The 23,536-nt window shown below is 52.2% G+C and overlaps 1 protein-coding gene across 1 annotated transcript in view; it reads left to right on the top strand.

Moving 5' to 3' along the window:
* Positions 1–23,224, top strand: part of CDH22 (cadherin 22) — a 136,745-nt gene extending 113,521 nt beyond the window's left edge. The window contains exons 9-12 of the mRNA XM_010384183.2: positions 9,687–9,808; positions 9,929–10,046; positions 18,756–19,007; positions 21,883–23,224. Coding sequence (XP_010382485.2) covers positions 9,687–9,808; positions 9,929–10,046; positions 18,756–19,007; positions 21,883–22,454 — 1,064 coding nt within the window. The 3' untranslated portion in view covers positions 22,455–23,224. The remainder of the gene's footprint in view (positions 1–9,686; positions 9,809–9,928; positions 10,047–18,755; positions 19,008–21,882) is intronic.
* The last annotated feature ends 312 nt before the right edge of the window (positions 23,225–23,536 follow it).

Raw genomic sequence — 23,536 nt, 5'->3', positions numbered from 1 at the left:
ATTTGTCCAGATTCCCAACCCCAGCCTGCCTGACTCCAGAGCTCGGCTCTCCTCAGCTGCCCCTCCAATCCTGTTTCCCTGGTGCTGGCACAAAATCAAGAGCTCTCACAGGTCAGGCACAGTAGCTAACGCCTGTAATCCCAGTACTTTGGGAGTCCAAGGGGGTTGGATCACTTGAGTTCAAGAGTTCGAGACCAGCCTGGCCAGCATGGCGAAACCCCGTGTCTACTAAAAATACAAAAATTAACTGGGCGTGGTGGCGTGCGCCTATAATCCCAGCTACTGGGGAGGCTGAGGCACTAGAATCACTTGAACCCAAAGGCAGAGGTTGCAGTAAGCTGAGATCATGCCCCTGCGCTCCAGCCTGGGCAACAGAGCAAGACTCTGTCTCAAAAAAAAAAAAAAAAAAAGCTATCACAAATAACTGACCCACTCTTCCTTTTCACCATCTCCATGAGATGAGAACGAACTTATTACCCCCATTTTACAGATGAGGAAACAGAGGCTCAGGGAAGAACAGGGATAGCCCCAAGATCACGAGCAAGTCCAGGCAGAGGCAGGCTCAACCCAAGACCTCCCGCCTCACAGGAGCCAGCCAGAGCCCCAGGTGCATGGCCATCGGGTCTGCCCACCCAGCCCCATGCCCTCTGCCAAAGCGTCCATTTGGCTTCCTCAAAAACAGAAGAGAAACTCAGAGGGTCATGGCGGCCCCACCTGCTCCCAGTCATAACAAACATGAGGTGACAAGAATCAGAGGGGAAATATTTACACACAGCGGCGGCGCTTGGTGAGCACCTCGGAGAATGTTGCACTCAGCCGGGAGCCGCCGCCTGTCATACTGGATTACCTCAAAGACTCCCGAGCCACTTAGTATGCCGGCTCCCCTCTCCCCGAACTTCTGAGTCATCCATTCTGCCCATGCAGACGCTCCTTCCACTGACATTATCTTTAACGTTTTGTAATCATGAAATATTAATGACCGATATTGAATTTAAAGTACAATTTGTGTCTGAATCCTTCGGTGGAAAGGGCAGTTGTAAAGGGACAGTCTTCAAAGAGACTGGCTGGGGGGATCTAGGGGAGACTTGGAAAGCCAACACTGGGAGCGGGGAGTGCCAAGGGGGGTGCCCAGTCACCCTCTCAGGAGTCATCCAGCCCTAAGCTGATCTGGAGGAGTAATAGCTAGATGTCCAGGACAGCAAAGGGTTAACCAGACTCACCAGAAACTTCCCCATCTGGGTCACCCCTGGCCAAGTCACGTCTCACAGAACCCTGCTTTTCCCTTCATGCCACAGAGCACGTGTTATGATTTTTAGATGCATCTGTGTGAGTATTCAGTGAAGATCACTCTTCCCCAGGAAACTGTACCTTCCATGAGGGCAGGGCCCAGTCTGTACCTGCAGCACTCACATAGGCCAGGCACACAGTAGGCATGTGTGTTTACTGAAGGGATGAATGAATGGGCTTGCGTGCCCAGTTGGAAAAACAGGAATGCAGGATGGAGAAGAAATGCTTCTAGTCGCATGGCTCCCAGTTGCATAGGCCTGGATATGCCACTCCCCATCTTGTTACCTTGGTTTTCTCATCTATAAAATGGTGATAATCATACTTACTTTATTGGATGGCTATGACAATGGTAACTATTAATAATAGCAGCTTCCAGCTGGGCACAGTGATTCACACCTGTAATCCTAGCACTTTGAGAGGCCAAGGCGGGTGGATCACCTGAGGTCAGGAGTTCAAGACCAACCTGGCCAACACGGTGAAACCCCAGCTCTACTAAAAGTACAAAAATTAGCCGGGTGTGGTGGTGGGCACCTGTAATTCCAACTACGTGGGAGCCTGAGGCAGGATAATTGCTTGAACCTGGGAGGTGGAGATTGTAGTGGGCCGAGATTGCACCACTGCACTCCAGTCTAGGACACAGACCAAGACTCCATCTCAAAAAATAGTTAATAATAGTAATAGCAGCTTCTATTTACTTAAAGCTTACAATATGCCAGGCATTGTGCTGAGTGCTTTCTGTAAAACATAAATCCCCCAAGGATTAGAAATAATGTGCCTCAAGTGCCCAGCACAGGTTCCTACTGTGTGCCTAACACTCAGTAGGTCCTCTATTAAGTCAGAGAGAGAATCTGAGAGGAGAGGGAATGTCAGAGATCATGGGCTCCAGCCCTGTACCCATCCTGTTTTGTACCTGAAGAGATGGAGGCCAAGAAAGGGAGTCCTCCCATGAGGCTTTCTGACTCCCAGTCTGTGCCTCTCAGAAGGACCATAGAGGAGGCCTAAAGAGGCTGGAGGAAGGGGCAGGGATGGGGAGTGAAGGTCGCAGTGGGGTCTGAGCAGCAGAGAGTGCTTAGTTTCTCCTGCAGGGACCCCCACACACACCCACAAGCCATGTACCCGCAGCCAGTGTTTTCTGGGGCCTCTTATCCCCCACCCCAGCCTGGACTGGGCTCTGGGACCGGGTGATGAACAAGGCTTGGCCACTGACCCGAGAGTTCACAGGTGGGCGGGGAGAGACCCACTGACAGTCAGTGACAATACAGAGTGAAAGTCATGGGGTCATGGCGATTCCTGAGGAGCAGGGAGAGACTGGCCCGCCCAGCGAGGGCCAGAAAACCTTTCTCAGAGGAGGGGACGTCTATTTTTTGTTCTTTTGTGTGTGTGTGTGTGTGTGTGTGTGTGTGTGTGTGTGTGTGTGTGTGTGGTTTTTGTTTTTGGTAGAGAGGGGGCTCTCACTATGTTACCCAGGCTTGTGTCCAACTCCTGGGCTCAAGCAATCCTCCCACCTTGCCCTCCCAAAGCACTGGGATTACAGGCATGAGCATCAGCACCTGGCTGAGAGGACATCTGAGTTGGGTTTCAAAGGCCAGGGAAGTTTTTCCATGGGCAGAAAGGAGATTCAGGTGCTCCCGGCAGAAAGCCCCCTGTGTGCAAAGGCCTAGGAGCTTGGATGTCCGAGGCCCATTTTGAAAACAGAGAGGCTGGGTGTGGCCAGTCTCTGGGGCTGGAGGGTGTCCGGAGCAGATGATGCAAGGGGTGAGTGAAGAAGCTCACTGGGCCTGTACAGAAAGGGCCTTGGTGTCTCATGAGGAACCAGACATCTCCTGGAGGTGACAGGGAGCCAGTGCAGGTCTTTGAGCAGAAGAGTGGCATGATCAGATGTTTGGTCCCCAATGTTCCCTCGGGTTCGTGGGAAGGATGGCTTGGAGGGGGCAAACGTGGAGTCGGGGGAACATATGGGAGGCTGTCAGGCTCAGCTTTGGGCTGGAGGGTCCAGGGCAGGACCAGGGCAGGTGGTTGGGAGTTCCAGGGAGGCTGCCCGGGGAAAGAGACATGTCACAGCTGTACATGGAAGGGGCTGCTTCAAGAGACAGTGAGCTCCCTGTCACTACAGGTATGCAAATCAGGCCTGGGCTCCTCTTGGACTGGATGACTCCTGGGATCCTGTACCACCTTGAATACCTAACAGACCCCAACAGGAACAAAGATTTTGTGATATCCATGGAGTGTAGGACAGCCCAGATCATTAGGGACCAGCTCAGCTCCTGGGGAAGGAAAGTTCCCCGATCTCCTCTTTGAGTTTCAGGGATGTTATGATTTCAGGGTCCCTGCTTCACCCAGAAGTCCTCCCCCACCCTTTCCTTGGAGGAACAAACTTCCCCCCAGTAAGGTCAAAGCTTCCAGTCTCAATGTGGAAAACAAATAGATCATCGAAGTCCCTCCAAGGGACAGAGAAGGGCACCTGAGCCTCCTGCTCCCATTGTGGGGGCGTGGGGACAGGGCAGGGAGTGCAGGGAGTTTGCTGCCGGCTACCCTGACACCCCTTCCCTGGAGCACTCCCATCTTCTCGCCCCGCACGCCTCACTGTCCTGCCTGCTTGTCTTGGCGGGTTTGTAATTGGGATGATAAATCTTCCTGCCCAGCTGGCCAGCTCTAATCAGAGCCTGGTGTTTGGATGCAATTTAACTCCCTCGAGGAGGAGGGAGGGGCTGGAGGGACAGTGGAGAAGAGGGACCAAGTTCTGCTCAGTCCCCAACACTGCAAGCGAGAGGGAAGGCGCTTTCTTTGAGCTGATCTCTCTCCTCTCTCTCTCCCCCTCCCACCCCACCCCCCACTCTCCTTCCCACTCCCACTCTTGCAGCTTCACTTCTCTGTTTCTGTCTAGGCTTCTGTCTTTCTCTGTGACAGCCAAGGAGAGCCACAGAATCCAACTCCATTTGTTTTACTGATGAGAAAACCTTGGTCAAGAGACAGAGAAAGGGAGAGGCAGGAAGAGGGTCCCAGCACTAGACTGCTTCTGAAATGGAGGGGACGCAACCCCTAATACAACAGAGTCAGTTCATTCAAGAAGGTCTCAGTTTCTCCCCTGCACCTCCTCAGCATCCCTCCTGGAGCGTGGCCATGGTCAGAGATGCCACAGACAGTGGAATGGATTCCTCTGACACACCTTTATTAAGCACCTACTATGTAGCATGCACACAGTTACTGGGGATACAGCAGTAAAGAAAATATACACAAATTCTGCTTACATTCTAGGGGAGGAGAGAAAGGATGAGAAAGTTCAATAAAAACAGAGGGTGCTGGGTAAATGCTACAAAGAATAAGGCAGGGAAGTGGTGTCTGGTAGGATGGCAAAGGACGCATGGAAATAAGGTCTTTAGGGGAGGCCTCTCCGAGAAGAAATCTGGGCCAAGACCTGAAGGAGGTAAAGAAGCAAACTCGGAGCAGAGTGAAAGAGGGAGGGCGGGGTAGCGACGAGGCTGGAAAGGCCACAGCAGGATGCTCATGGGGGACCCTGTGGGCATGGGAGACTTGGGCTTATCCTTGGATTGCCCAGAACCGAGAGCAATCAAGGAAAGCTTCCTGGAGGAAGCAGGGAAATTTGTTCAGGGCCTTGAAGGCAAGATACATTCTGACAGCTAAAGACAAGAAAGGCAACACCTTGTGGTGGTTAAAAACTCCCCTTTAAAACCAGACCCAGTTTCTAGTACCAGCTCCTATGAGACCTTGGGCAAGTCACCTCACCCCTCTGAGCCCGTTTCCTCATCAGTAAAACAGCAACAGTCTCAGTCCCTGCCTCCCACTGTGGTTGACAGGATGAAATGGGGCAGTCCAGACCCTGGTCTTGCCACGTGCTTAATATGTGTTTGTTGCCATTCTTCCAGGGAGGAGCACATTCATAGGAGTGCCCTAACAGGGGCACCAGGCCAGGCCCCGTCTCCTTTGCCCTTCCCATTGGCCCCCAGCCCCATTCCCATGCCCACTCAGGTTGGTCCAGATGTCAAATGAGGAATTCTAGTAGGGGCTGGGATCCTGCTTGGAAGAGATCCACATCCTCCCCTCCTACCCCAGGGCCTTTGCATGTGCTGATCCCACTGCCTGAGACAATCTTTCCTTCCCCTTCCCCCTCATGCAATTACTTCCCAGTCACGACTCGCCAGGACTCAACAGAAATATCATGTTTTTCCAGGAAAAACATCCTGCATCCCACCAGGCAAGACCCCCTGCTCCAAGCTCTCACAGCTCCTGAACTTTTTCCCTCAGCTCTTATCAGTCTGGAGTAATGTCTGTCCCTGCCACTAGACTGAGACCGTGCTGTCTTGTTCATGCTGTGTCCTTGGTACAAAGGAGATGCTTGATCCACAACTGTCAGCAAAAACCACAGGTTTCAGTTCCAGATTGTCCAGTCCAATCCCCCATCCATTATACAGAAGAAACTCTGAGGCCCAGCGAAGGTGACAGACCTGCCCCACTGCACAGCAATTCTCCTGCTCCGAGTGTGTTCTCTCCCCGAGGCACCCTGAGCTGCCCAGCCTCCTCAGGTCCCTCAGACCCCCGGGGCTTCACCTGCCACCTCCCCGGATTAATGGTGAGGCAGCTCAAGGAGGAAGCACCGGGCCAAAGCACGTTTAATTTTAATTTAGGAATCGGTTAAGGCTGCAGGCCTGCTCAGCCCCGGGCTGTCAATCAGCCTTCCTCAAGGCTGCATCAATTAGTTTAAAAATATTGAATGTAATTTTGCCTGACACAACATATTGCAGCTACTGCAAAATATAATTTATTTTAGAAGAAGAAATAATTAAACTAATTTGCATGTCAGTCAGCTGAACTGAAAAGCCAAGAGGGGAGGGCTGTGGGGGACCTAGTCCTTGAAGGGGGCACCTGCCACTGGCCATTGGGTGAGATCCACTTGGGCCTGGGTGTAAGCCGTAGCTGCCGCTGAGTGGACAAATGCCCATGCATCAGGAGGGACCCTGATATTGTATCAGGACCAAGCACTGAACTTGGAGTCGGGAGGCTTCGGACCCAACTCCAGGTCTGCTGCTGACTCCCCTAGGGCTGTGGGGAAAATCCTGCCCCTCCATGGACCTCTGTTTCCTCATCCAGAAGGTGGGTTTAACAAGGCCTTCTTCAAGAGTTATTTCAAGGATCACATGAGGTCATAATAAGAGAGTGTTATGAACTGGAAAATCCTACACAGAGGTCAAGATTAATCAACAGATTCCTTGTTTTATCCCAGAAACATTTAAGGTGGCAAAAATAGGATTATTTTCCATTCTTACAAATGATTCTAATTGTGATAGGAGGGGTTTGGAGGAAGCCAGTCAGGCTGGATTCCCCCACCTCCCAGTCACCCTAGGGTAGTGGTTTGCAAACCTTGCTACAGGCTGATCCTCTGGAGCTGTTAAAATAAATAAATAAGTAAATGACCAAGCCTTGGGCATCGGCGTTTTCTAAAGGCTTCCCAGGTGATTGTAATGTACAGCCGTGCTGGAGACCCACTGCCACAATGGCAATGACAGTGGCAATGGGTGCTGACCTGGGGCCAGTCCATGAGCTCTGGGATTCCAGGCCAGCCCTAAATTCAGGAATTCCTAGAAAAAGAAATGCAGGTGGCAACTTTGGCAATTTAGAGGTCACTCAGCTGCCCCGCCTCTTAGGTCTGAGACTCTAACTCATGCCAAGGGCATTAGGGCTTTCTCACAAGGTGACCTATGACATTTTAAAAGAAGAGATAAGAGAGGCCGAGCCAAAGCAAAGGTGCTATAATGGGGGTCTCATCCGCAGTGAGGATCTAGGAGGGGATCACCCACTCAGCAGTCCATCCTGCTCTACCTTCGACATGGCCCAAGGACCCTGTCTCTCCCTCCAGCCCATACACCCCCACCACCCTCCACTGCAGGGGAAAGTGCCCTGTAAGGGCACTCAGGCCCTGGCCACCCCCTCTACTCTCCCCTGCCTCTGCTGGGAGAGAGGCGCCTGTTCCTGGCTGTGGGCCTCGCCCCCTTCTTCCCAAAAGCACCCACCGTCTGTCTATTGAAATTCACCGGCAATGCACTCTTAAAAATAACGGTTCACCCGGCATCCCCAGTCACGACTCCCATCTCTCACCCTGGAAAAGCCCCCTGTAATCACCGGAATGACAGATCTGGTGAGCTTAGAAGATAATGTGCCCCTGGCTAAGGGGAACTCCAGAGAGAAGCCGGGGTCTGAGTTAATTAAGAACTCAGCCCCCTCCTTTTCCTGACTGCCCCCCGCAGGAGGTGGCTGCACCTGCCTTCCTATCTCTATTTCTCTCTTTATCAACACATGAGCAGCTGCCATCAGCACATAGTGGATCCTGAGTTCACAGCAGGAGGCAGCCGACCAGTCCCACTCCCCCCGAAACTCATGGGGAGCCTGGATGCCTGGAAGCTTTCAGGCTGCCCCTAAAAGAGCTCCCTGCCAGCCCAGCCAGAAAGCCCCATCTTCCAAGTCACTGCTTGGAAGTGAGGTGTGGTTTCCTCCTCCAGGAGATGTTCCTGAGGTCACTGGCAGGTGGAACATGTCAGTAATGAACATGCCAGTAATGAATATGTAACCAAGATAGCAGAGGATGGGGCACCAGAGAGCACTCAGAGGTCTGGGCTGGTGAGGGGTTAGAAAGCACCAACACTCAGGGCACTGCTCAGACAGGACAGGCTGGGATAAAGTATTCCACATCCTAGAATTATTTAATGTCATTGCTAATAGGACCCTTCGAGGATGTCTGTTTATTTACAAATGCTTATATAGCACTTGCTATGTGTAGTACACACAGTTTTAAATGCCCTGCAGATATTAACTCAATCTGTCTCTTCACCTACCTATTAACCCATTTGTGCCTGAGGTTGTAATTTTTTGAATTTTTGCAATCAGACCTTGGCGATGACCTAGGATAATAAATAACTCTCACATGCTTAGCATTCCAATAATGGAACGCTAGGCATAAGTGGGTCAATATTGGACCCATTTTGCAGGTGAGAAAATTGAGGCACAGGGAGGTCACGTGACATGGCTCGGATTACACAGACATGAAGCTGCAGAGCTGGAATCAGAACTACCCAGCATTGCTCATAATCACTATGCTCTGTTTATTTTCCAGGTGTGGAAACTGATGTCAGAGAAGGCAGGGTCTTACCCAAGACCAAACACTGGGTCAGGGACATAGCCATGCCTGGAATTCAAGCCTCCTGCAGTCTCAGTCTTTCCAGGCTTCATTCATTCATTCATTCATTCATTCAGCAAATATTAATATGTTAGAATTTACCTGTACCATATCCCACAATGCTGGTAGCCCAGAGATAAATAAGACAGGGACCATGACCTTGAAGACATCCCAACTTGGAGGGGTGGGGACATCATGGTTTTGCTGGCCAAGATTTTCCTCCCTGGACTTGTCTGGCCCGTTTAGGATCAGGTCTTGAGAAAGCAGAAGTCTTGGAGTTTAGTTGCCCCTGACCCATGTGTAGAAAGTGTCCCATGTTTTAGTTTCCCCTTTGCAATATAGGGATAGAAATTGTACCAAACCACAGGATTTCTGCAGGGATACTTAAAATAATGAATGTAGATGCTCCAGGTGCATGTTGTGTGCTCTGTGGTGTGGGGAGGGGTGGCAGTGGTGATGGCAGTGTTGTTGGGGATCAGGGATGTGATGGTGATATTGGTGATTATGATGGGGGTAATAGTAGTAATAGGTGGGCTGGTGGTGGTGGTTGTGGTGACTATGGAAGAGATGGTGGTGGTATTGGTGATGGTGTTGGGGTTGGTGGTGGTGGTGAGGGTGGTAATGGTGATGGCTTTAGTATTATTTATGGTAGAGATGATGGGTGTAGTACTAGAGGATGTGGTTCATTCTAATGGTGATGATAGTGATGGTGATGACCTGACGGTGGTGGTGGTGATGGCAGTGGTGATGGTAACAGTGTAAGGATGGTGATGGTGGTACTGATAGTTATGTTGGTAGACGCACTGATAATAATGCAAATAGTGGTATTGGTAATGGCTTAATGATGACAATGGTAATAGTAATAGCGGTGGTGATGGCAAAGGTGGCCATGGTGGAGATGGTGATAGTGGTGTTGATGCTAACAGTGGTGACGGTGTTGGTGATGCCAGTGGGTACTACTGGTGATTGTGGTGCTGAGGGTTGTAGTGATAATGCCACTGGTGCCAAGGCTGATGGTAATGGTGGTGATGGTTACAGCGATGATTACTCAACTTATGCCCAAATGTTCCCAATTCTGGTCCTTGTACCAGCTTGGTTAACCCACAAATCTCTCAGCATGACCCCACTGCCTACTGTTGTCCTTGTAGTAGAGAGGAGGCTATCTAGATCTCACACTTGCTGCCTCTCCCCTGCTCCTGTGCTCTCATTACAGACAATCATGCCCAGCTATCCCGGGCATCCCTAAGGATCCGAATCCTGGATGTGAACGACAATCCCCCAGAACTGGCCACACCCTACGAGGCAGCTGTATGCGAGGATGCCAAGCCAGGCCAGGTACCCCTGAGGGGTTGGGGACTGGGGGTTGCTTCCAGGACTGGCCAGCAGCACCTTCTGCCTGGACCCAGAGTGGTCTCAGCCTCACCACTAGCCCCCTATCCCCTCCTCACCCTTCAGCTCATCCAGACCATCAGCGTGGTGGACAGAGACGAGCCCCAAGGCGGGCACCGCTTCTATTTCCGCCTGGTGCCTGAAGCTCCCAGCAACCCTCATTTCTCTCTGCTTGACATCCAAGGTGAGCCTCCAAACCCTAGGATGCAAGAAGGGAGAGGCACAGTCTCTCTGCCCTGTTCCCATATTATAGACAGAGGGACGGAGGCGCCCACAGGGCCTATGTTGGATCTAAGATCACATGGAAAGTCTGGGCCCACTGGCCAAACACAAGCAGGGTGTGGGTTGGTGGAGTGGAGGAGGGCGTCCCAAGGATAAGAAATGGCAGATGGGAAGATATAGACAGGGAATAAATGAGGAATGGTTGTGCCAGAGTCCGGGGTGGAAAGAGCCCCCGTTCTGAGTGAAGACTGAAGTAAGCCACGTGCACAAATTCCCCACCCTGCAGGTTTCTGGTTTTTTATTTGATTTTTTTTTTTTTTAGACAGGGTCTCTCTCTGTCAGCCAGGCTAGAGTGCAGTGGCTCGTTGCAACCTCCACCTTCCAGGCACAAGCAATCCTCCTACCTCAGCCTCCCAAGTAGCTGGGACTATAGATGTGTGCCACCATGCCCAGTTAATTTTCGTATTTTTTGTAGAGACGGGATTTTTGCCATATTGCCCAGACTAGTCTTGACCTCCCAGGCTCAAGCTATCGGCCTGCCTCAGCCTCCCAAAGTGCTAGGATTACAGGTGTGAGCCACTGTGCCCAGCCCACCCTGCAGTTTAAAAACTGCTTTGTTCCACTCACATTCCCTTTTTGGTTTTTGGAATTGTTCTTGAAACAAGGTCTCGCTTTGTCACCCGGGCAGCAGTGCAGTGGTGCAATCATAGCTCACTGCAGCCTCGAGTTCCTAGGCTCAAGCAGTCCTGCGTCAGCCTCCCGAGTAGCTGGCACTACAGGTGCACACCATCACCCCTGGCTAATTTTTTTTTTTATTTTTTGTAGAAATGGGGTCTTGCTGTGTTGCCCAGGCTGGTATCCAGCTCCTAGGCTCAAACAGTTCTCCTACCTTGGCCTCCCAAAAAGCTGGGATTACAGGCATAAGACACCATGCCAGACTCACTCACATTTCTTTCTGCATCCTCACAGCTATCTTGTGAGGTAGTTTTCTGACTCCTCTCCCCATTTTACAGGTGATGAAACTGAGACTGTAAGAGAGAAAGAGCCCCGCCCAGGGTCATATAGGGAGTCGGTGGTGTGGGTAGGATTCAACCCACCCCCATCCCCAGTCCAGTGTGCTTCCTGCCTTAGCACACCACCGGGAAAGCAAACTGCCCTGCCCTGCCTGAGTCCACTGTGAGATTCCTCCCCTCTGGCTCTCACAAGTTCCTCATGATGTTGAAGTTTGAACCTTTAAGGAATAGACTGAGGGGAAGGGAGTAGTCACCAAACTGGAAATAAGGGACCAGGCTTAGCTATACCACCCTGGCAAGCTCCTGTTCCTCTCTAGTTTTTTGTGGTTGTTGTTGTTTTGTGTGTGTGTGTGTATGTTTTGTTTGTTTGTTTGAGATAGCTTCTCATTCTGTTGCCCAGGCTGGAGTGCAGTGGTGCGATCTCAGCTTACTGCAACCTCCATCTCCCAGGGCCAAAAGATTCTCCTGCCTCAGCCTCCCAAGTAGCTGGGGTTACAGGAGTGCACCACCACTCCTGGCTAATTTTTGTATTTTTAGTAGAGACAAGGTTTCATCGTGTTGGCCAGACTGGTCTCGAACTCCTGACCTCAGGTGATCCACCCACCTCCCAAACTGCTGGGACACCTGTTCCTAAGCCTCAGTTTCATTGTCTAAAATGGGGAAGATAACGCCTACTGCCTCGGGTGGCTAGGTGGCCCCAGTAAAATAAGGGCCACCAAGATATAGTGTTAATACCTAGAAATATCAGTTCCTGTGTCCAGCAATTATTTATTGAGCGTTTATTGAGACACAAAGCCTCTGTGTCAGGGTCTGCTCTGGGTCCTGGAAACGCAATAGCAAACACAACAAAACCTAGTTTATATTCTAGTGAGGTGAGACAGAAATTACACAAATAAAAAAGTATGTTGGGGGTGACAAGTGGCTGGGGTGGAGGAATAATGCAGTCTCCACAAGGGTGTGGACTTGTCTTTGTTCAACCCTGGGTGCCTGGAGCAGTGCTTGGCACATAGCAGGTGTCTGATAAAATGTGTTCAATGAAACAGTGAAAAGTAAAGCAGGGACCGGGCATGTTGGCTCACACCTGTAATCTCAGCACTTTGGGAGGCCGAAGTGGGCGGATTACTTGAGGTCAGAAGTTCGAGACCAGCTTGGCCAACATGGTGAAACTCCATCTTCACTAAAAATACAAAAAGTAGCAGGGTGTGGTGGTGCACGCCTGTAATCCCAGCTACTCCAGAGGCTGAGGCAGGAGAATTGCTTGAACCCAGGAGGCGGAGGTTACAGTGAGGTGAGATGGCACCATTGCCCTCCAGCCTGGGCAACAAGAGCAACACTCCACCTCAAAAAAAAAAAAAAAAAAAAGGAAAGCAGGGTAAGAGGAGAAGCTATCTTCTTAAACAGGGTGGCCTGGGAATGCCTCTCCAAGGGGATCCATAGTGAGAAGGGACCTAAAGGATATGAGAGAAAGCGACCACCCCAGTGGTAGAAACAGCAAGGCCCTGCGGTGAGTAGGACAGGGGTGAATTAGGAATGGAGGAGACCTGAGTGATTAGAGTGAGTAAGAGACAGGACTGGGAGGAGATGTGGTCGGCAAGGGGGCCAGATCATGTGGTTTCCTTCTGGCCTTGGAATAGGTCTTGGATCCTTCTCAAGGCCTTTACACACTTACACCCAATGTGAGAGGCCTTAGTGGTCTCTGAAGCCAGACCCGTCTGTACCTCTGGGAGTCCTGTTAAAAATATGTAAGGCTCATGCTTATAACCCCAGCACTCTGGGAGGCCAAGGCAGGAGGATCCCTTGAGACCAGGAGTTTCAGAATAGCCTGGGCAACACAGTGAAAACCCATCCTTTAAAAAAATAATAATAATTAGTTGGGTGTGGTGGTGCATACCTGTAGTCCCAACTACTCGGGAGGCTAAGGCAGGAGAATCACTTGAGCCTAGGAGTTTGAGGCTCCATTGAGCCATGATCGCACCACTGCACTCCAGCCTGGGAGACAGAGTGAGACCTTATCTCAGTCAATCAATAATTAAAAATAAATAATGAAAAATAATAAACAGATTTAACAACCAGTGCAGCTCAGATGACCAATCAGAAAGGATGCTGACCAAAACCTGGAGCAGGACCCTAGAAACCCTACCATGCCAGGCATTAACTCCTTCGTGGCTTGATGGTATCAAAGTTGGGAGGCTGCCTGGGGAAAAGGCTGAGGCAGCAGGGAGGGACTTGGGGGGCGCAGTGTCAACAGCTATTTAAACCTTTTTTGGAAGTATTTCAATATTTTAACAACGAGTACAGCCCTGCCTACTCATTATTCCAGTAGTATCCCGAGCTGGTCACAGGAAACACAGCTAGCCTTGGCTCAACTCTGCCAAGTTCACCAGGCTTTACAACCCAAGGGGCCCGAGATATTCTGCCTCAATTGCTTTTGTTTAGCTGCGGAGGGAGGGTGGGGGCACCAGAGCTGCCATCCAGAGTGCCACCTGGTGTAAGCTCCGGGGACTGGGTGGCAGCAGCACGCTGAGGTCATAGCAGCCGTGGAAGGCCTCCTCCTCCAGTCCCTCAGCCCCTTCTCACTACTTGCCAAGCCCCCTCCTCCTCACTGTATAAATATCCTAGGTGACAAACGGCTACCCCAATCCATCTGTTTCTTTGTACAAATGTGTAGCCAGTTTGGAAACGTGATTTATAAATATTGCCTTTGCAGCCAGGGATTGACACTGATGTATGTCAGGCCAGATGGATGCATGCAGCGCTGGGCACAGATCCCACCTAGAAGGGTGGGGTAGGGGTGGGGTGGCCAGTGGCTTCCCCAGCTGAAGCCAGCTGCTGCCCAGGAGGGCAAACTTGATGCGTTCAGGGATGATGCCTGGGGATTCCCCTTCATGGGGTGGAGGAGTGGTGGGGACCAGAGTTCCCAGAACATATGGTCCCGTGGCCCAAGACAGCAACCCTGAGAGACAAACATCCCTGTTCTTGCTTGGCAACCTGAGGCTGAGCCAGAGCCAGCCACTCATTTCTCAAATCTGCCTACTTCTCTGTGCCTCCACTACTACTATTATCTCACACCTAAAACACGCGAGAGCTTCCTGGCTGTTCTTCCACATTGACTCCTGCATTTTAGATGATAAGCTCCTTCAACTAGAACACAGGCCCAGCAAAGACAGGGACCGCATCCATCCTGTCCATTGCAGTATTCCCAGGGAGGACAGATACAATAGTCCTGACAGACAGGTAGTGCTCAATTCCCACTTGCTGTTGAATGAATGGGTTTGTCACTAGGTCACTTCTTTGCTTAAAGCCCACCAATCAATGGCCTCCTGTTGCGTTTAAGAAAATTATCCAGATTCTGGCCAGGAGTGGTGGCTCATGCCTGTAATCCCAGCACTTTGGGAGGCTGAGGCAGGCAGATCACTTGAGGCCAAGAGTTCGAGACCAGCCTGGCTAACATCATGAAACCCCGTCTCTACTAAAAAGTACAAAAACTAGCCAGGCGTGATGGCAGATGCCTGTAATCCCAGCTCCTCAGGAGGCTGAAGCAGGAGAATTGCTTGAACCAGGAGGTGGAGGTTGCCCTGAGCCAACATTGCGCCATTGCACTCCAATTTGGGTGACAGAGCAAGATTCTGTGAAAGGAAGAAAGAAAGAAGGAAGGAAGGAAGGAAGAAGGAAGGAAGGAAGGGAAGGAAGGAAGTAAGGAAGGAAGAAGGAAGGAAGGGAAGGAATCAAGTAAATGAAAAATAGCGAGAGAGAGAAGAGAGAAAGAAGAAAGGAAGAGGAGGAAAAGGAAGGAGAAGAAGGAAGAGGAAGAAGAAGAGGAAGGAAGGAAGGAGGACGGAAGGAAGGAAGGAAAGGAAGGAAGGAAGGAGAGAAGGAAGAAGGAGGAAGGAACGGAAGAAAAAGGAAGAAAGAAGGAGGAAAGAAGGAAGGAGAGGAAGGGGAAGGAGGAAGGAAGGAGGAAGGAAGGCGAAGGAGACCGGCAGAAAGAGAAAGAAAGAAAGAAAGCCAGAAGAAGAACTCAAGAAAGCCCAGGAGAAGGAAGCCCGGAATAGTGAAAGGAAGAACGGGCAAGAAGGGAAAGAAAGACGCCCCACGAAGAAAGCAAGAAGAAGCAAGAAGACCGAAGACGACACGCGAGCAGAGAGAAAGAAACCGGCCCCCAGGAGGGGCGGGCGGGCGAGGGGCGGGCGGGCTTGAGGGGGTAGGGCGGGCAGTCGGAGGGAGGAAGGAAGGAAGGAAGGAAGGAAGGAAGGAAGGAAGGAAGGAAGGGAAAATTACCCACATTCCTTACCACAGCCTCCCAGGCTTTCCACAATGAGCGCCTGCCTCCTCCTCCAGCCTCGTTTTGACTCATTGTAGCTATTACCCTCATTCCTCCACAAAGGACTGAGTGTCCTCTCAGTGTCCCAGGTCCCTGAGTGTGTTACGCTTCTTCCAACCTCAGGACCTTTGCATGCGCTGTTCCCTCTCCCTAAACTCATTGTTCAGGCTCAGGAATCATATCACTTCTTCCAAGAAGCTCTCCCCGACCTCCTAGACTGGCTCAGGTCCTCTGTCATGTGCTCTTCCTATATTCTTCCTTCACAGCACTCACCATGGTTTATAATTGTTGACTAAATTGTGGGTTTGTTTGATTAGCATTGTTTCTCACATGAAAATATGAGCTCTGATCCAGGACCAGCAGTGAGCTGGCTTAGCTCTCTATTGTTTTCTCACAGTGACTAGCGTGGTACCTAGCACATAGTAGTTAATAAAGATTTGTTGGATGGAGGCCAGGCATGGTGGCTCATGCCTGTAATCCCACCACTTTGGGAGGGTGAGGCAAGAGGAGCCCAGGAGTTCGAGACCAGCCTAGACAGACGATATAATGAGACCTCATCTGTACACACACACACAAAAAAAACTTTAAAAATTAAAAAAAAAAAATTAGCTGAGCATGGTGGTGCACACCTGTAAGCCCTAGGTACTCAGGAAGCTAAGGTGGGAGGATTGCTTGAGCCTGGGAGGACAAGGTCACAGTGAGCTGAGGTCACACCACTGCACTCCAGCCTGGGTGACAGAGTGAGACCCTGTCTCAAGAAAAAAAAAAAAAAGATTTGTTGGATGAATGGAAGGAAGGAAGAGTGCTTTCACTGGAAAAATTCAGGCAAGTCACTTGTCTCTGAGCCACAATTTCTGTATATACAAAATGGGAATAATGCCACAACTCTTAATAGGTTGTGAGGATTAAACATTACTATGTATTTCAAATATGCAGACAGTCCTTGATGCATAAAAAATATCCATTCAGTGCAAATGGGTCCGATGCCATTCCCTCTTTCTCCCATCTTGCCCTTCAGCCCCCTTTCTTCCCCTGCAGAAGGCAGATTTTTCCCAGCTGGGGTTGATGCACCCTTTGGTGGGAGAGCTAGAGTTCAAGCCCGAGTGTAGCCAGTTTGAACTGTCGAACTTGACTCAACCTTGCCAAGTTGACAAGGCTTTCCAACCCAAGGGGCCTGCGATTCTGCCTTAATTGCTTCTGTTTGGCTGAGGTGGCCACCAGAGCTGCCATCCAGTGTGACCACCCCATGTAAGCTCCAGGGACGGGGTGGCAGCAGTGACCTGAGGGGCTGACCGGAGACCACCAGTTCCCCCAAAAGCTGTGGTTCATTCAAGGATTGCTCTTCAAGACTGGCTCCGTGCCAGCCCTGGCTGGCCATGCAGTGAAGAAACAGGCACACACTAACTTAACACAACGTGACAAGTGCTGTAACAGAACTGTGCATGGCACCTGTGTAGTCAGAGCAGGGAGAGGGGGAGCCATAAATCCTTCCTTCCCAGGGAAGCGGAGAAAGGAGGCCACAAGAAAGGAGGTGACATTTAGCTGGAGCATGACGGATGAGGAATTTGCCCAGGCAAGAAGGTGAAAGGGTGTTCCAGATAGCGGGAACTTTATGAGCAAAGGCAGGGCGGCCTAGACAGGGAGCCAGCAGTGGGTGCAGCACAGGGAAGATGGGGGCGGGATCTGAAAAAATATTAACCAGCATTATTGAGCCTTTCTATGGGCTGGGAACTTTTCTAAGGGTTATGTGTGAATTACACCATTTAATCCTCACACCTGCATGATACCCTTTCTGAGTTTACAGATGGGTAAACTGAAGCCTAGAGAAGCTCAGTGGGTTTCCCCAGCTAGTAAATGATAGACTTGCATTATTTTTCAACATTTTAATGGAAATTCTCAAATATGTGTAAAAGCAGATAGGCTAATGGCATGAACCCTCATGTTCCCGGCACCTCGTGGGCAGCTTCCAACTCACGGCCAGTTGCGCTGCATCTGGACCTGCAGTCCAATTCTGAGATGTGCCAAAGGCCACAAGTCAGATCTTCCCAGGGCTCCTTCTCCTGCATAGCATCCATGATGAGAAAGGCCAGATCTAGGGTGCTGAATTGGGGGCGTCTGGGGAAGGGGCTGGGTTAACTGGGGCCACAAAGCAGGGCAAGGAACCCAGGCTGCCAAGCTGCCAACAGAGCTCCCAGATCTGGCTCTCAGATTAGAAAGAGCAGACTGAAGTCCGCAGGGAGAAGGAGGACTGAAGGCCCCCAGCAGGAAGGCAGGGCCCCCTTTGGCAGAGTTGGCTGTGAAGGGCGGGGCAGCAGCCTTCAGAGCTCTGGGCACTTCGTCCCCCTGCGTGTGCAGAACTGAGAGGGGCCATCAAAATGACAGAGGGTCAGGTGGCCTGACTCCTACAGAACAGGTGTGAAGAAGGCAGGAAGGGCGGAGAAGGGGGTGCCACCTGTCACCTCAGTCTGTGATCCAAGGCCAGCCACCATCCCCCTGCGTCCTGCCTGGCTTCCCCAGTGACAGGCTGAACCAGTGCCATGAGTTCCATTTGTGTTTGTTCACTGTCCTCTCTGGCCGCCTGTGTGAAAAAGAAAGATGTGAAGAAGAAGACCTCGACGCTCCAGGGGCCCTCATCAGGCCCCTCACCACGCCCCCAGCCCTCTAGGCTCAGCCTCTTAGGCAGAGACTCCTTGTCAGGCTCCAGGACTCTCAACTAGCCTTGGGGTATGAAAGACAGAAGGATCCCACAGCCAAAGGCAGATGCTGGCTGGCCTTCTGCCTTCTGATGACCTGGTCCCTTCTGATGACCCAGGACTTGTCAGGGCCCAACAAACCACAACTCAAGGACCCTATAGGACTCCTAGGGTCAGAATACACTGGGAAGTTGGGGTGGAATCTAGAGCAAAAACAAACTGTTGAGACAAATGGAAAAAAAAAAAAAAAAAAAAAAGACATAGCCGGGAGAGGACCTTGGCCTAGCTGGGGACAGAATCTTAGAATAGCTGGGGACCTTGGCAAGCTGAGGACAAAATCTTAGGATAGCTGAAAACAGAATCTTGGGATGGTTGAAGACAGAATTGTGGGCTACATGGGGACAGGATCTTTGGGCAGCTGAGGGCAGACTTTGGGGGACAGAATCTTTGGGCAGCATGGGGCAGAATTTGGAGGCATCTTGTAACAGAATTTTGGGAGATCAGGGAAGAGACCCATGAGTCCATTGGAAGGCTGTAGTTTGGGGCATAGGGAGGCAAATCTCACAGTGCAGTCAGGAGGTGGCTAGGACAAGGATGCTGACCCCCGGCTCCAAGTCACCCCGCACCCCCTTCTTCTGGAACAGACAACACTGCTGCAGTGCACACGCAGCACGTGGGCTTCAACCGGCAGGAGCAGGACGTGTTCTTCCTGCCCATCCTGGTAGTGGACAGCGGGCCACCCACACTGAGCAGCACGGGCACACTCACCATCCGCATCTGTGGCTGCGACAGCTCCGGCACCATCCAGTCCTGCAACACCACGGCCTTTGTCATGGCGGCCTCCCTCAGCCCCGGCGCCCTCATTGCCCTCTTGGTCTGCGTTCTCATACTGGTCGGTGAGTCCATCGAGAGCCACCCAGCCCTGCCTGATTGACCCCCATCCTGGGGTCCTGGGTTTCCTTCCTAACCAGCCCCCATGGGGCCTCAGCTTCCCTGTCCACATGAGGATGGGCTGGCCAAACGATCTCCAAGCTCTAACATGCAGCCCCCATGAGGAGTCTTCTAAGTGCAGAGCAGCCCCGCCACCAACTCCATGGATGAGCTCACTATGGCCCACCCCCTACACAGCCTAAACCTCACCCTAGCATTTTTTTTTTTAATTCTCTTATGTGAATGGTCCTTTTTTAGTCTCTATGTAGGACTTTTAGTAAGAAGGGCTCTTGTGAACCTCACAACCACATGGCCAGGCATGTATTATCCCATTTTTCAGATGAAAGCGCTGAGGGTCAGAGAGGTTAAGTGGCTGGCGTAAGGGTACCGGATAGTCTTCGGATTTGATATTACGTCTTCTCACCCTGTGTCCTCTACTCCTCTAACTACACCACCTGCTATGAATCTAAACTGAGAGCAAAATCTCAAGTCATTGGTGGTGGGGAGGGGGGCAAAGTCTACACTGGTTCCAGCCCACTAGCAGCCATTTGAACCCCAAAGTGTCCCCAATGAAGAGGTCAAGTTTCAGAAGCTAACCTGGATTTGAGTGGCCATATGCCACCTGTCACAGCTGTAGCCACCCAAGTACAGAAGGGCACTGAGGCCAAAGCTAGAGGAGCTCAAGGGAGGTCCAAGTGCAGATTCTAGCCTTGCTGTGCTTCCTGGGAGATGTCAGCTGCCTCCCCCTGCCTTCGCTGCCGAGCACTGGCATGGCCTCTGTCCACCCTCTGAGGACCTGCCCAAGGCCAGGCTGTACCTCCTCAGGTCCCAGCAGAGGCCCTGGGCAGGCTTCTTCTAGTTGAGAGGCCCCCCTTCTCCCCCCACCCCAGCCCATGGCTCAGAAACCCTTTTTCCAGAGGGTGCACTTTACAGCAGTTTCATTTTCCGAGGCAGTGCAAACAAATTTCTGCCTAATTGCCCACAAACGAAGACAGTGCACATCAGTGCTCTAAAGGTGACGGGCGGAATCGCTGATCAGGCCTGGCACATCTGTCGCCCGCCGCCCGCAAACCTCACCATCTGCTCCCGTGGGCATCCCCCTCCATAGCTCCCAGCCTCGGCTCCGAAAGCCATCCATCCATCTTTCCCACTTCTCTCCTGACACCTTCCTTCCCTGTGCCCTCCTTCTGGGCCTGTCCCCAGCTCTCATGCTCTTCCCTGTCACAGGCCACCTTGTTAGGTGGTGAGCAGGTGCCCTGCCCCATAGCCCTCACAGCCAGCTCTGGCCACTGGAGCTGTTTGGAGGAGCAAGAAGAGTCCAGTGCCCAGCACAGTACCTGGTACATGTCTGTCCATCTCTCTGTCCATCCACCCATCATCATTTACCTATACATCCAACCAGTGAGTCCCTCCCACGTGCCAGACACTGAGATTTAGCAGTCAGCAAAAGAGACTTAAAAGCCCTGAGTAATTGAAAAGTCGGGGTTGCTAACACTGAGGTGGGGGAGACTCGGGGTGGGGAAGGGGGAAAGATTAGTATTTCACCTTTGGACCTGTTAAGTTTGAGATTCACTTGGTCAACAAGAGGACATGTTGAGTAGGAAATTGAATGTACAATCTAGATTTCAGGGGAGAGGTTCAGGCTGGAGGCTGAGATATGGGGATTGTCAGTTTCTAAATGGAACTTTTAAAGCCGTTGAGACCAAAGGAGAGCTCCAAGAGAGGAAGCATGGATACAGACCTGAGGTCTGAATCCTAGGACATCTGAGTTAAGAGAGGCGAGGAGAAGCCTGCTTAGAATATTGAGAATGAGTGATCAGTGAAGTGGGAGGAGGAGGAGGAGAATGTGGAGTCTTGGAAATCAAGTGAAGAAAGCCAAGAGGGGACAAGCATTCATTCACTTACCCATGTCTCCATCCAACTCTTCCTTCAGTCATTCATTCATTCAACAAGCATGCTTCAGGCGCTCACTGCATGCCAGCCACCAAGATAGAGGAACATTTCCTAGGTCCTCAAGGGTAGCTTAGGGTGTGTGTTTTGGGGAGGAGACAGACATGGTAAAACAGCAGGGTCTGGTCTATGACAGAGCTGTGGCTTTCAAACTTGAGCTGCCTCTTCATGTCTGCAGGTCTTGTTAAAACACAGATCCCCCTCCACTGCCACAAGATCTGTGCCAGGATCCAAGGGTCTGCATTTCTAACAAGCTCCCAGGGGGATGCTGCTGTTGCCCAGGGGCTGCACTTTGAGAATCAGTATGATAGAGGAAGGAGCCCCGTCCTGGGGAATCTTGGAGGGGAAGGCACGGAACCTGGCCTGCAACTCTCAGGGAAGGGTTCCTGCAGGCCTTGACCTGAGAACCAAAGGGTTGAGTAGGAGCTCAAGACTTCTGGTGTGGCAGAGGAGGGTGAGGGTGAAAGAGAGGTCAGGGTGAAGGACATCTTCCACTCCCCCAGTTCCATCTGTTTCTCAGCTGCCTGCTATACACCCCCAGCACCTAGAGTCCTCAGAGAGTATATCTCTTCATAGAGCTGAGAAGGGAGACCTCAGGCCTCAACACCCGGGAAAACCTTTAACACTGTTCTCCCATTGGCCACCTCCACCCCAGAGTAATCTAGCCTCGATTTGCATACCTCCCGAGATGGGTAGCTCACTACCTCTCCAGACACTCAGTTCAGTTTTGATTGTAAGAATGGCTTTTTGAACAGAAATCCAGGAAATCTGTAGCAACGTTGAGACTGGGCCCACTCTGCTGGCGGGAAGCGGGAGGAGATGGGGTAGAGGGTCCTCCTAATGCCGTGGGCGGGGCTTGGCCCTCAGTCGCCCCCTCTGTCCCCCTGGCAGTGCTGGTGCTGCTGATCCTCACCCTCAGGCGCCACCACAAGAGCCACCTGAGCTCGGACGAGGATGAGGACATGCGGGACAACGTCATCAAATACAACGACGAAGGCGGCGGCGAGCAGGACACCGAAGCCTACGACATGTCGGCGCTGCGGAGCCTCTACGACTTCGGCGAGCTCAAGGGCGGCGACGGGGGCGGCGGCGCGGGCGGGGGCGCGGGCGGGGGCTCGGGCGGGGGCGCGGGCAGCCCCCCGCAGGCCCACCTACCCTCCGAGCGCCACTCGCTGCCGCAGGGGCCGCCGAGCCCCGAGCCGGACTTCTCAGTGTTCAGGGACTTCATCAGCCGCAAGGTGGCGTTGGCGGACGGGGACCTATCGGTGCCGCCCTACGACGCCTTCCAGACCTACGCCTTCGAGGGCGCGGACTCACCGGCCGGCTCGCTCAGCTCGCTGCACAGCGGCTCGTCGGGCTCCGAGCAGGACTTCGCCTATCTCAGCAGCTGGGGTCCGCGCTTCCGGCCCCTGGCCGCGCTCTACGCCGGCCACCGCGGGGACGACGAGGCTCAGGCCTCCTAGCCCCGCGCCCTGCCGTCGGGGCGCGGCTGCTCACCAGCCCAGCACACGCCGGGGCCCCCAGGCAACGCGTTTCCCCGCGGACCCCCTTCCCTGCCCTCCCCAACCCTCCCTCGGCGGCCGGACGGAGGAGGACTTGCTAGGAGCGGATTCTCCCGCTCCTCCTCCTATAGGGGTACAACTTGGGAGCCCAGAGGTGCGGGATTCTGACCAACGGCATTAAAACTGAGGCGAGACCGGGCGCTGCGTGGCTCTGGGGTTAGAATGGGAGATGGGGGTGGCGTTGCAGAGTCGGGAAGGGACGGGTCACTCAATCCTGGCCTGGGGGAGAATGCTGGAGGGAGCACGCCGCTGAGATGCCCCCACCCCAGGTTTCCCCCATCAGAGTTAAGAGGAAAGAAGGCTGTTCATTTACTAAGCACCTACTGTGTGCTGGGACGCTGTACAGAAACCAGCTCAGTCGTCAGAGAAACCATGAGGTGGTGTCCTGCACGGAATAGAAGGGGAAAGGACCCCAGAGAAGTGGTTGTGACCCGTCCAAAGGCACCTGGCCAGTGAATGGCAGAGCCTCTGGCACTGGCCAGCTGCCTGGCCTCGGGCAAGTCACTTCACTTCTCTGGGCCTCAGTTTCCTCATCTGTCAAATGGGGTTAATAACAGAACCTACCTCGAAGAGTTGTGAGGCTGAAAAGGGTTCATATGTGTCAAGTGGTTAGGACAGTGCCTGGCACATAGTAGGTGTTCAATAAATGCTAGCCTTTGTTACTATTCTTATCTTTGTGGTTCTTAGAAGCCCAGTGTGTCTGCCTCCAAGGTCTGAGCTCTCTCCCTTGCTCCAGATGCCCTTCCCCTTTTCCCTACATCTCCAAGGGGAGAGGAAAAGGTTGCAACTGTCAGCTCCTGATCCTGCCCTGCGTGGGGGATAAGGACACCCCCAGCAACTGTGGAGCCTTCAGGAGTCTCAGACCACACTGAAACACCAGCGGAGCCAAGCAAGAACAAGCTGGGTGACTCCAGGACTTGAGTGGATGCAAGGATTGACAGGAGACAGAGGGGTCAGAAACCACTGGGAGGGGTCAGAAACCA

The sequence above is a fragment of the Rhinopithecus roxellana genome, chromosome 13 (assembly GCF_007565055.1).
Source record: "Rhinopithecus roxellana isolate Shanxi Qingling chromosome 13, ASM756505v1, whole genome shotgun sequence".
Taxonomy (NCBI): Eukaryota; Metazoa; Chordata; class Mammalia; order Primates; family Cercopithecidae; genus Rhinopithecus; species Rhinopithecus roxellana.
The sequence above is the reverse complement of the archived record's forward strand: the minus strand, read 5'-3'. Positions and strand labels throughout refer to the sequence as shown.